The 14,123-nt window shown below is 38.3% G+C and overlaps 1 protein-coding gene across 5 annotated transcripts in view; it reads right to left on the bottom strand.

The window, feature by feature from the left end:
• erc2 (ELKS/RAB6-interacting/CAST family member 2) overlaps positions 1-14,123 on the bottom strand; it is a 46,065-nt gene that overhangs the window by 15,008 nt on the left and 16,934 nt on the right. For 2 of the 5 annotated variants that reach the window (XM_017435460.3, XM_017435461.3), the window contains exons 3-12: positions 14,024-14,047; positions 11,502-11,936; positions 10,607-10,681; positions 7,773-7,928; positions 6,505-6,672; positions 5,664-5,831; positions 4,255-4,392; positions 3,174-3,314; positions 2,858-2,998; positions 1,052-1,087 (exon numbers count right to left, since the gene is read on the bottom strand). In XM_017435460.3, coding sequence (XP_017290949.1) covers positions 1,052-1,087; positions 2,858-2,998; positions 3,174-3,314; positions 4,255-4,392; positions 5,664-5,831; positions 6,505-6,672; positions 7,773-7,928; positions 10,607-10,681; positions 11,502-11,936; positions 14,024-14,047 — 1,482 coding nt within the window. The remainder of the gene's footprint in view (positions 1-1,051; positions 1,088-2,857; positions 2,999-3,173; positions 3,315-4,254; positions 4,393-5,663; positions 5,832-6,504; positions 6,673-7,772; positions 7,929-10,606; positions 10,682-11,501; positions 11,937-14,023; positions 14,048-14,123) is intronic. The other 3 variants (XM_017435462.3, XM_017435463.3, XM_017435464.3) reach the window with 3 other exon arrangements.

Here is a 14,123-nt window from a genome sequence, read left to right as displayed (position 1 = left end):
GTAATCATCAAAATTAAACGAAATAAACATTTGAAATATATGAGTTTGTATGTAATGTATGAATATAATATACAAGTTTCACTTTTTAAATGGAATTACTGAAATCAATCTACTTTTTCATGATATTCTAATTTTATGACCAGCACCTGTAGGTACAGCACTGCTGATCTGGATTTAGCATTATGGCCCAGTTGTCTAAACTAAAATTTTGAATCAAAAAGCGTTTTGATTTATTTGACCAAGCTGAACTTTATTTAGTTTGGTTTGAGCAAAAAACACACCTGCAATAAACAAGAAAATGTAATTGTTCATATCCATTTCACAGAACCCCATTTGAAAATATTTCAACTATCTCCATAAGTATTTGTTTTTTTAATTTTGGTTAAATACTCATATTCTTAGTTTTAGCTTGTTTTACAGATGTTGGTTGTTTCCAGCTCCTTCCATGCTTCCTGTGGTTTGTTAGTAATCAGCACACCAGCTGTCAATCAGGAACCATCTTTCCCAGCAAAAGTACTCCCTGGTTTTTCCTCCCTTTTTTCAGATCCTACTGTTTGTGCCTGTTAATCGTATTCTTGTTATGGTATGCTGTTTTAGATGATTTAAGTTGGAGTTTTCCGCTTGTCTGTGTTTGGGTCTTTTCAACAACCACTTATTAAAACTGTTTTACAGGACTGTTGTACAAGTTGTACAAGAACAAAACACAAAGCTGAAATAACACCTCAACTCATATATGTTTGAGAAAAAAGAAAGTATAGATTTCTGTAACATTACAGCAAATTTCAACGGATGTAAAACCCCTCAGTGCTCACTGTCGCACTAGCTTTACCACACGTTACATACACCGACAGTCACAGAAAGAGTACACACAGGACTCTCAGTGCAGTGTAAAGCTTATAATATCAGTACAATGCAATGGGGCAACATGCATGTGGATGGGAGAAAGCAGTGCTTGTGCTGGGATTTGCCATGATCTAGCATATTTCAAAGAAGTTCTCAGTGTCTTCATGCTTTCGAAATGTGCCGCACGGGCCTCAAGAGACGAACTTACAGGATTGTTCATGTGACTGAATAGCTGCTCAGCTTGCTACATTGCGAATGGAGGGGCGGAAGGGCGAGGAAGGGACATGGAAAGGGGAGGGGTGGGGGGTCCGGGAAGAGTAAATGTTAGGGCTTAGTTTGAGCCAGAGGAGATAAAAGTAGGATCAGACATGTTACAATACATGTTTGATGGACAGATAACACAGTTTCAGTCCAGAACGTGGTGTTCAAGGTTAACAACAGCACAACACTGCAGAGAAACAGACATTGGGATAATCTGTGGATCATGAAGATGAAGGACATGGATGTGGGTATTTTAACAAGGTCCCTGCTCTGTGCTGCACTGAAACAAAGTATGGCAGCTTGGGATGTCCTGAGCCGATCTTAAGAGTCGGAATGGGGTCCTAATCAAGCTGATCACACTCCTGATCTTCGTTGTTGACCTAGTGTCTGTGGTTTGATGCCAGCAGTGCTGTAATACGACTGCCGTATATGATGTGACGTGCCAACATGTCTGCGGCATTTTAAAATACAAAATGAGAGCAGTTTAGTAGCTACTTGCAACATTTCCAATTCTCATGGCAGCAGGGATAGAGCTGCATTCTATAACATCAATTCAATGAGACATTTAAAAAAAAAAAAAACTCTTGTCTCTTGTTCACCAAGCTAACTGTTAAAGCTAGCACTCCTGAGCAGCACACTTTAGAAGAAACTTTAAAGAGAAGAAACAAGTTCACACCGACAGCAATAAGGCAAAAGGATCGCACAACAGGTGACTGAATTGGAGAAAATAGGTTTTCGATGCCTTTTGAATCCATTAAAGCCACAGTATGTCCCACCCTCCCAACAGCAGCACTACCTGAGATGTTTAAAAAAGATTGCCTTCATCGTTTTTCTTTTCTTTCTTGAAATTAAAAAAAAGCTACATGAGAAACAACATGAACACCGGTTTTCTTTAAACCGGTCAAGCACATGATTGCATATATTCTACTAACTTTAATGTACATTTGGTTTGTAATCTACAAGTATATGTCGTGAAACAAAAAGAAAAAAAAAATGCAATTATTACGTAATATCTTGATATCAAGTATTTAATCTTAAATGACTCAAATCGGTATCGGGGATAAAAACGATAAATGTCATAATGACAGCCTGATTCAGGACAGAAAATATGATCGTAGCCATTTTACTCATAAACTGCGCCATATTTTCCTAACTTTCCTCAATGACAGAATTTGTTTCATGAATAAAATGTTTTTAAATGTTAGAGCTTTGTGTTCTTTTTACAACAAAAAGCAAAACCCGTAAAACTGACAGCTTGGGAAGATGTTCATTTGGTTGTTTAATTATAATGTAAATTATAATTTAAATGTTGAACTTTTTATTTTTCAGTTTTCACCATAAATATCACATTGGACACATTTGATTAAAATCCATATGTTTGCTGGCCAAGTCATTGAGTTTATAGTCATTCCTGGATAAACGTTTGAATTTTCTACTTACATGCAACCATAAATCATCAATGACAGTGGAAATGTGCTTGTTTTCTTTAGGCAATCATCAGTCCATCCATCTGTTTATTTATCTGCCTGTCAATAAACTTAAAATTTTGAATCACAATGTATGTCTGAAAGTAGAGGGATTTGCAGTGTACTTTAATTCGGTAATTAGGCTATTAATCCCAAAACAAATGTAAATGTTCCCACTCACTCCAAATAAAACAGTACATCTTAATATGAAACATTCATCTTGGTTGAAATTGGTTTAAAGCCTGTAATAAAACAAAATCCGCTGTAGCTGAGAAACACAGACTTACCTTCTGCAACTGCGTCTCCAACTTACTGCACTCCTCTTTTTTCTGCTCGATGGCGATCTCCAGTGACTTGAGCTTTGAGTCCTTCTTCAGGCCGGAGGACGCCAAAGACGATGCGTGCTCTTTGAGATCGATGAGGCTGGACTGCAGGTAGAGAGTGAACACAGACGGTTAGCAGCCTGTCAACAGAGCCGGAGGACAAAGCTTAAACATATGACGGCGGACTGAAGGAGGTGAGGCGCATGCTGTTCACAACCGCACAGAAACACAAAGGCACAGCTACACAGACACACCTCGACAGTCTTACAGAGACACTGACCTCTTTCTCTGTTAATTCTATCTGCAGGCTGTTGACCTTCTCCTTTAGCTCCTTGTTCTCCTTTTTATACAGGTCCACCTCTTCCAGACGTTCTCTGTCCTCCCTCTCCCTTTGTTCCTTTAATCGCTCTATGATTCTCTCCTAGCACACAAACACAAACAACATTAAACATGTTTGAATCACTTCATAAGGTTCATATTTCACAAACACTTTAGGATCACATTTAAATTTGCTGTAATTCCAAAACAGTGACACAGGTCAGCTCTGACATGCAAATACACCCTTGGAGCCAAGTTGCACTAAACAATAAGATAAAATTCACCTAGTCATTTTTTCTAAATTATAGGTTTGATAATCCCTGGGCTTTTTATAAAATGGGCCAAATAAGGTTGGAGCATTATCCTATCGTTTTAAAGTTCTGCAGCTAATCACATTAACTGATCTTGCTCACTTGCTACAGCCGTGGTTGACATTTAACAAAAATTTTGAGTCATCTAAAAAAAATAAAAATAAAAAAGTAAAAAAAACAGGTTAGATGGTGATAAAAAAATTCTGCAGAGTAAAATCTTAACAACTGAGAATGAAAAAAACTTATGTAGTTAGAAACAAAATAAATGCTTTTAAATGATTTTATAAACTAATTAAACAAAAACAATTATTGGTACATTTTAGCAAAATCAACATGTTTTTCAACTTAAATGGGCTACATCTTATGCAACAATGACAATAAAAGTCATCATTTGTGTTCATACAAGATCTTAACTCTGTTATTTTTTTAAACTAAAATATTATTCAGTGCAAATATGCATTTTTACTATTTCATTTTTATAGATATATATATACAACTATATAAGACATATGTCGTTTTAAAACACTGTCATGAATTTTATACTTTTCTATTAGTTTTTAAAATAATTTATCATTAAATGATTAACAAAATTAGGCCTATTTTAACTGACTTTAATGTGTGCGGAGATAACCTATCTTTGCACTGAATGAAACAGGTTGTCAGAGGGGGTGTAAAACATTAGCCTTCCTGACATCCTGATGTCTCTCCTGATACTGCTGCGCTGAACCGTACCTTTTCTGACAGCGCCTCCTCCAGGGTGGCCAGGGCAGTATCTGTGTTACTGGAGTCGGTCTGCAGAGACTTTATTCTGTCCTTCAGGTTTCCCAGCTGCTTGTCTTTGTCTCTCAGCTGCTCCTGCAGGTTCTCAATCTGACAAGGAAAAGAAACAGTAAATAAAAACGGCAAAACAGTACCATCAGAACCAGAGCTGTGTTCACAATCTTTAAAGATTAAATGTACTGGAGCTTTATAATGAAATCTTTTCAGTTTAATGATTAAGTTATTCAAACACAAAATAGCTATGAGAAACAGAGCACTGGTAGGAGCAGAATATGTACTTAATCTATAGGCTACTTCTAAACAAATGGAAATTACCAAACTAAAGCAAAACCTCATTTACTGTCTACTGGATAGATCATAAATCTAAATGTCTGAGTAAAGTAAACAAAAAAACAGTATGTAGACATTTTTAAATCATTTCTACTCTATTTTTAATTGAGAAAAGCTCAAAAACAAAATGTCAAATGCTCAAATAGAAATTGACAGTTTTTTTTTTAACTAAATAATAAGTTTGTGTGATTTTGATACCAGCAACATCTTGTAGAAAGTAGAGGCAATTTTATTTATTTATTTTTTTTAAAAGTTACTACTGCATTACATCAGTTTGTCTTTTACCACCACTGTAAGTGTTTGGGAGCTGAGGAGACAAACTGGTGTAGATTTTAAAGTCAAATATTTTTTCTCTCGTTCTTAACTTAAGATTTAATCTCAAACAGTTCAGGGACTCAAAGTTGGTTGCATCAAAAGTTCGACTGTAAGCAGAGCAGTTTCGCAGCCAGACTTTTTGACCGAAATATTTGTGTTATAAAACACACAGTATGTGGTTTCAAATGTTTCTGCTGAGGTAGACAAGCCTTTACCTAAAATAAAGTGACATAGATGTGTTTTAGGCAAATGTGCGTTGTCTGAAAGAGAAACGCTAAATATTCGCACCAGGAGAAAAAATAATTTCTGTAGAATTTACAAGACCTGAAGAAGGGAGATAAAAGTGGATTTATGCAAAAAAAAAGGAATGTGTGAGCAGGTCAGAGTTAAAGACAGAGTAACACTCTGTGAATATTTATAGCAAACACACACAGACAAGTGCTAGTGAGGCAGAAATTTCCTCCTGAGCGAAACAAACACTCTCACTCACAATGGAGACAGTAAACACTCTTCGGTCACAGACTCTTTTTGTCCAGAAATCTGACAAAACTGAAGTTGAATCATTGTTCATTTAAAATTTTAGGCAACATGTGGGGTAAAATTACATCTGCATGCTACATTTCACTGGAGTCAGTAGTTAATGTAACAGCATCCACTGTTTGGATCTTTATTAGACTAAAACTCAAAAGCAGTGAGACGTTCTCCTCTACTCCTACCTTTTTCTGCAGGACATTAATTTTTCTTTCCTTGACCTCCAGCATGTCCTTCATGTCCCTGATTTCTCCGGCGAGGGTTCCCTTCTCCTCTGTCAGGTCCTGCAGCTGTTTGGTTTTCTTGTTCAGAAACGACTCTTTCTCTTCCAGACGCAGACGTAAGGCATCCACCTGAAGCACAGCACAGCCACAGATAAACGCCACATCTTACAGTAAAACAGGTTTGCACAGCGCTGACTTTGGCACTTAATTGAAACTTACTTTTTTTTTTAAGTTTTATAATCAGGAAGAAAAACTACATTTACTCAAAGTGCTTCAGCTTATCTTAAAAGGACAGTTTAGATGTTTTGGAGTGAGGTTATATTGAAAAAAGTGGAGAACAATAATATCTTGCGACAGCAGCAGCTAGTTGTAGCACTTTCTGTGCAGCCTGAGGCACTTCCAGCAGAAATATCATACTTTTTCTGCAGGTTATATCTATTGTTCATAACCCTCCCAGAGAACACCACCTCAAAACACTTGAACTATTACTTTTAATCTCCATGAAACTAAAGTAAAAATATGAATGTGGTAGTTTCTACATGACAGTAACTTTATTTCTACTAGATAATATTTGGCTTGTTGAGCTTTTGTTTAGACGTTTTGCAACACTTTACAGTGCAACAACAATTATTGGGTAGCATCCGGACTTAAAGTTCACTTCAAACTCCCCAAAGTGCTGATATGATATGATGATATGATTTAATCCTCAACATCACAGCAAAGCCACTATTTGGTCAGTTTTGCTATAAGTCAATAAGAATGTTTGTAGATCTATGTTTTAAGTTGGCGTTTTTTACATTACCTCCGTTTGCAGGATGGCAGCACGTTGCTCCTTGGCAGTGAGCGACTCTTTGAGCACCTCAATATGCTGTTTGCAGTCTGAGTTCTGGTTGTTGAGGGTCTCTAGCTTGGTTTGCAGAGCCAGCAGCTCCGACTCTTTCTTTGACAACTCCTGCTTCAGTTGGTCAATCTGCGTGGCAAACAAAACAGACCTCAGAATTGACCCGGTTCATCTGCAATGTGGTGTTTTCACCATAATGACGTGCGTGTGTGTGTGTGTGTGTGTGTGTATTCATGTGTGTGTAAAAAAGCCCATCTGGCTGGGCTGAACATCTCTTCACCGCAGCTTTAGCACGATTTTCATCAACACTCTCTTCTCTCATTAAAAATGCATTTGGGACTGACTCTCCTCTATTCATCATATATTATACATCATCTCTATTCATGATTGATGAAAAGATTCCTAAAAATAGAGACACAAAACTGAGGCTGCTCTGCTCCTGGTCGTGTATCACAAAGAGCTGATTGTAAACACAGACTGAAACCACTAAAAAGACACAAGAGGGACAACTTGATATCAGTGCTGATATCGAATGCCCACAGGAGAATACAGAATTTATCTCTAAATCTCATATGAGATTCATATGTGAGTTCATGAATGAAAACTAAGATGCTGTCGACTCGGTGAGTGTTTTCATACTTTTTAAACATAATTACTGCCATGAAAGGTGATTGATAATGTAAATGCCTGTGTGCGCCTCAGTTTGTCTGTCTCATGAACCAGGAGTTAGATTTTAATCAAGCTCTCAGAAAGTAATCATTAGATGTACATTACAGCTGATTAACTTTTGGAGTCAACTTGATTCAAGATGGTTGCCACAGCTGATTAATTTTAGCAAACATAAAAACGGATATAAGTCAGTCAGTTTTATAAATATTAAGCTATAATTTGGTGTGTTAGTAGTTGAGAGTGGTCCCCGACAGATAGTCCCAAGTTCTGACAGATCATGCAAGATTTTGGTTCAAAACTTCAACATGCAATGCAGCAGGCATTTCTTCAAGGAATGCTTTAAGTTTTAATTATCAGGGATGAAGAATTGCATTTTGTTCACACACAGCTAAGAAGAAAAGTAGTAAAAGACCCTTACTTCAGCATGAACATAAATAAAGAACATGCAGACAACTTCATAAAGTAACAGATCCTGTCGGCACCGTCTGTTTTAATAACATGTCATCTTTTCACTGCATTGTTTTTTTTAAACCCGCATGCACAGTGACGATTAACTCTACCTTAGTCTTCATAAACTTTGAGTGGTTCTTGTAGACCTCCATCTGTTTGATCTCCTCCTCTCTGTCTTCCGTGTTCAGTAAACTGTTTGCCTTCAGCATTTGGATCTCATCCTCCAGATCGCGAATGTTGCGCTCCAAAGAGGCAATTTTGGTGTCCTGCACACAAACACGCGGAGGAGACACACCTCAAAACCAAGACTGGCATCTCCTCAAGGTGCATGCTGCCAAATAAACCTGAACTACAGACAAGAGTCCAGGAAGAAAGAAACTGAGAGTAATGAAAAAATATTTAGACAGACAGAGGGAATAAGACGGGGCGGGGAGCCATAGATACAGAGAGATAAAGAGTGAGAGGAAGAAGCTCTTTGGTCTGGCTGAGAGCAACTGCAATATCTGTCGGTGAAATCAAAAGCTTTCTACCCAGCTCCTTGCAGCGGCTCAAAGGATTAATCACCATTGGGAAATATTGAGCGCACATCCAGCACAGATTGATCCGTCAGGAGCGAAGTGAAACGCGCAGAGGGGGGAAAAAAGGAGGAAAAGTAACAAGCTCTAGCTTTAGCCGTAGTTGCTTGCAGAGAAAATGCAGAATCAAGTCTCTGGACTGTGACTGGGAGTGCAGCTTTAGCTTCATGGCTTTTTAAATAAATAATACCACGTCTTTAAGATTAGCCATGGTTCATCTCCCTCTCCAGCAGAGCACAGAGCAACCTTGCTTCTTGCTTTCTTTCTCTCTCTCTCTCTTTTTAAATACTCTTCTTCTTTTCTCTGTGGCTCTGAACTCGTGAACTTGTGGCCATTAGCAGGGTCAGTCCTAGCCCACTGCAGGAGAACATCGGTGTCTTAAGAAATGAAGGATTTGAGAGCTTAACGTTAATGCATGAGCATCGCTCGTGTACATGCACTTCGCCCTGCTGCTGCAGCTCACCTCAGCCTCTGTTACGAGTAGAACATCAATGAACTGACATTTCTGCAATAGACTCGAGACGTCATACCTTAAAAGCTGAGTGACTTTATTCCGTCCACATGTAAATCACTGCCACTTGGACCTTGTTAGTAAATCTGTCTCTTTCCCTGCATCTGTACATCTTTCTGTCTGTCTATCTGCCTGCAAACTGGCCTCTCGCTGTCATAAACAACCACACCTGTTTCCATGGCAGCAGCGGGCAGGCTATATACTGTCTCTGGTGAGTGAAGAGGAGAGGGCGGGGGGAGGAGGGGATGGGTGGGGGTAGCGAGAGAGAGTGGATTTTTTTCGTGCTACCATCAGCATCGACAGAGAGCAGGAGAGAGGAGGGATGCAGGGTCTTCCTCCTTAGTACAGGAGGAGGAGGGGTGGGACTTCCCTCGCCCCTGTATGAAAATCAACAGGGTCTGAGCGCCCTGATGTCACATGANTTGCCGATCCCGTCGAGCGAGAGGGGCTGTGTCAGCTCAGCGATGATGTCATGATTTATTTTGAGGAAGTGATGTCAGGCCTCTGCAGTGAGGCTGCTGGTGTCTACAGCGGCTCAGGAGCTGAAATTCTCTAATGCCACTTTCATATGGTTCGCTGTACAGAAAGTGCCCACATACAGAGACACTTTTTAAAATCTTTTAAAACTAAATGCGTGTTTGCATATTTATGCTGCATCTGCATTAAACGGTTAAATATAGATTTGTGTAAAAATAGAATTGTCTCAAGCTGAAATCTAAAAATAGTCACTAAAATCGCAACAAAAACCTATTTTTTTAATATTACGTAAGGTGCTGTGTTTGTATTGTGTTTTAATTATTTTTTAATTCCCTTTAAATTTCCTAAAATTTAAATTTTCCCTTCACAACAGGACCACTGTTACACTTATGTAGATTTACAGTGAAAATTGAACCAATAATTGACTTAAATATCTGAAAATTTGACTTTGAGATACAGCTGTAGTATGGAATTTTATAGCTGTATTATAGTTATTTATTACTGTCTTTGTGACAAATGTTTGACCAATCTAGTTGTTGAAGAAGACAGAGTAAGACTGAACAGTACACACAAATATAATCTCATTATTCGACAGGAAATGAGCCAGTTTTACCCTTTTTATCTACTGCACTGTAACTATTAATAATGGTCTATAAGCATTTAGAGATTAGTTAATAGAGTATTAACTATTTAATAATTCTCTATGAAGGTAGTTTTAGTGTAGTGATATCTGTAAAACAAAATTTACTGAGATTATTTAGACTTACTGCAAATGGTAATTATTCAATTCAAAGTCTAATTTAAAAGCATGCATCAAAGATCACACAGAAGCTCATTCTTTATTATTTAATAATCTTGAATGAAAAACGTAAAATAAATGCCCTCAGCTTTTTTCAACAATTATCCATTTATAATCATTTACAAATTATAGAGTTAGTCTGTGATGGTTACAGACAGTGCGCTGAAGAGCTAATGACTAAGACAAATATGACAATACTCGTCATAAAACCTTTGTCTTACAATTTGACTCATCCTCTTCAGCAAGAGGATAAAATGGTAAATACAGATTTCGTTCTAGTTTACACAACAGCTTTCATAAGCTGATACTGAGCCAGTGTGAAAGAGAGAAAGAGAGATGTGACAGCGTGTTGACAATCGACTCGTCTGCAGCAAATCACAGTGACAACAATAAAATCAGCAGAACACACATCAGCAAAGGCCTCAGCGGGTAAAACAATACAAAGTGTGCTGTGAATGTTAGTCATGAAAGTGCACGAACACACACCATCTGCTTCTAGACGAGTAAAAAACCAATTATTTAAATGATGCCTTATCGCATGTGTGTGGTTTTATTCTGGTTGAACAAGACTCGAGTTCTTACTTTCATCTCTATGATGGTCTGCAGGGCCTTGGTTTTACTTGGGTCCTGATGGAGCTGATTTCTTCTGTGCAGCTCCTTACAGAAAAGACAAAACCACATTAGTACTGCCACTGATAGCAGAACAGTTTGGCTAAAAAAATGAAACAAAACTGGTGACACTGTGAACAGAAGGTTTGCCTTTGCACATGCAAAGCATTAATTGCAACAAATGCGCTCTGCAGCTTTCAGTTCATACATTACATAATCAGTGAAATACAAGCAGCTGCACAGAGATTTTTGTGACTCTCAGCACTGCCATCTAGTGGCGACAAAATAAAACACAGTTGGTTTGATGAAAGACCCAAGTTTTATCATATTTTGGTGCCAGAAAACCTACAAATCTAACAAAGCACTCACATAAACAAATCACAATGACCTTTTAACTTTTTTCAAATAGATAAATAGTGTTCAAAATTAAATAACAACACATAAAACATTTTATTGAGCTTTAAAAGCAACCGTGATAAAAACTTAATGAGCTGCTTTCCTGTCAGACTTCATGATATTTATTCATTTATTTATTTAGCTTTCTGGCATCAAAAAGGGAAAATTATATGAGTGAGTTCATTTGATCATATTAATCAATGAGCTCACATTTAAGCTACAGACTTTGCTATCACTGCTTTCTTCTTGCGTGGCCATCATGTTATGTTAGTTCCACCTTGGTGCCAGAATTTGGGATTCCATGGGTAACGCCATCACTCTTTTTAGTTTCTTTTACATAATTCTTGGCTTCAGACACAGAAATGAACATTACTATTGTGAACTACAACCCTGACACAATTTGAAAGTAAAAATGTGCATAAAATCATGAAGTATGATCTTTAAATTTGCCATGAGGCTGGTCTTAGTCTACCTCTCGCAGATGAATGTTTTCCTTCTCCTTCTGGTCCAGAATAACTTCCAAGTGTCCAAGCTGGGCCTCTGCTTCAGTAATCCTCCTGGCCCTCTCCTGCTCCTCCTCCTCAGAGGCCCTGCCCGGCCCTGGAGGCAGCCCTTTGCTCTGCAGCATCTCCAGCAGTTTCTTAATGGACTCGTCCCGTGCGCCAAGTGTTTGCTTCTGGGTCTCAATCCTCAGCTCCATCTCCTCCAGGGTTTTCCTGAGCAGGAAGAGCTCCTTGGCCTGCCTGTCATGTTCAGCCTGCAGCCGGCGGAAGTTCTCCTCCGTCAGCTCGATGGTGGTGAAATGCTCCGAGCCGGAGCGGTTCCCGCTCTCCTGCTGAAGCAGGTGGTTGAGGTCTCGCTGTGTGCGCAGTTCATCCTGCAGGGCCTGGATGGTCATCTGGAGATGCTGGTGAAGATACGTACAAAGACAGGCACGTTTGTACCCACCAATAAGTACTGAATCTGGTTACAAAATACACAGAAAGCAAAATGATCAAATACAAATATATAAACATATTTCACACATGACACACAGTGACTTACCTTTGGAAACTTTTAGAATGAAACCGACTGTAAACATTTCATGTTGTCAGAAGACAGGAATAAATATTTGTTGGGAAAACCAAAAGAAAATCTAATCAGACGTTTTTGGAAGATAAATTTTCCTGTTTTTAGGGAAACAGCGTTGGGCTTGAACGGATTCAGTTGTTACCGCTGTACTGAAGAGACTCTTTTTAAATACATGTGAGCTGAAATGTGAATGAGGGTTGTTAACAGGGGTATCAAAGCAAATGTTGTCCTAAAGCACAGCAGAAATCTTTATCATCTCACTCAAAGTGAACTAACATACTTTGTTTGAAACCTAAGAGGACAAATCAAATTAAAAAGAAAATGTGTCTGAAAAATACTTTATATTATCTGTTTTTTGGAAATCCAAAAATAATCAGACCCTACAAAATCAACTCGCTGTAAGGAGAAAAAATTAACACCGAATGAAAATGTATGTATTTGTGATTAAGTGTGTGTGCACTTAACAAAATGATAAAACACACACTTACTAAGCTTTGCATACAGATGGGTGACAAATTGAAGGAAAGACCAGATTTAATGAGTGCAAAAGCACAACAGATGCTGAAACACAGGTGCAGCGAATGGTAAAATTAATCTATCGACATTCAATCATGCTTTGCTGCATTTTGTATTGAGATGGCACAAGAACTAAGATGGCAGGAGCCTGAAAACTGGTCAGCTAAATGGCGTGTCAATAGCAACAAGTAATGTGACATCTTTATTTAGCCTAATACTCTCAGATATTTTGGACAACAGAAAAGAATAGTTCAGATTTTTTTCAGTGGGGGTCTGTGGAAAGGCTATGAACAATTAATATCTTACTGCTTGCAGACCAGACTGATGAGCTAATGGTTAGTCCGTGTAGGGCCAAAACCAAAGTGGATTGCTGCTGTCTTCAGAATGACTCCAATAACAAAAAAATTCATAGCTTATATCATGCGAGTACTATTTTAAAATATTTTCAGTAATGTTAGTTATGCATTACACAGTTATTTAGGTGAAATGTTGTTTTAATTTACCTGAAAATTCTACTTAAATAATCTGTAATGAGAAACAGAAACCAACGCAAAAGTTTAGAAAGCAGCATTTGCATGAATCACCATGAAATTTCTGGATTATTTGAAAGTGCCAGCAATCCAGTTTGGTTTTGGCCCGACTCAGTCTCAGTGTTAGCTCATCAATCTGGTCTGCAGCAGATAAGATATTAATTGTTCATAACCTTTCTATAGAACATCACTGTAAAAGATTTGAACTATTTCTTTAAAGTGTATCTCCACCTCCTTTATCAATTCATCAGGTGGAATAATATCTTTAGGGAAAATGGTGTTAAATCCCTGCAGTACAGACGCCTAATATCTGGGGTTATTTCTTCTTTTAACTTCTCACCCATGTGTATTTTTTACTGTCTGTAAGTTTTTACTCTAGGTTTAAGGGTAAACTGTTTGGAGCCATGTTTCTATCAAAGACTGACTTTGGTTCAGTCTGAAACTAACCTGAGAGGAAAAACAAAAAGATCGGAACAAAGATCAATCTAAGTACAGAAAACGGCCCAATTAGGGTTTTAAGGAGCAGAAACAGCTTTCTTCCTCAAAATCAATCCAGCTTTCAATACTGTGGTTGTAGGGTTTGTGTTACTACAGGGTGACAGAGCACTACAGGTTTACACTGACAGCAAAACACAAATAAAATCAAACAAAATCACTTTCAATAGTCCAGTCTCGATGTGGAATTAGGTGAAGGTTTAAGGAGGAAAGGATGCAGACTTATTTGAATGATTCAAGGAAAATATTTCACTTTTGGGGGGGGAAGGGGAGGAGGTAAAAGGTTCAGAGGAGGGATTGCCAGGTGTTGGAAAAAACACGCCACACTGAAGGTGACTCTATGTTGTGCACTCAAACACCCGGTGCAAACATAGGGACAAACCTTGGTTCTCCTGGCATCCAGCAGCTGCAGAGCATGGGCAGAATGAACAGAAAAACAAATGTATGGTGAAAACAGAGCGTCGGAGCTTGATGCAACAGAG

Source organism: Kryptolebias marmoratus, linkage group LG4 (assembly GCF_001649575.2).
Source record: "Kryptolebias marmoratus isolate JLee-2015 linkage group LG4, ASM164957v2, whole genome shotgun sequence".
NCBI classification, from domain to species: Eukaryota; Metazoa; Chordata; class Actinopteri; order Cyprinodontiformes; family Rivulidae; genus Kryptolebias; species Kryptolebias marmoratus.
Note: the sequence above shows the minus strand (reverse complement) of the source record. Positions and strands in the feature narration are given on the sequence as shown.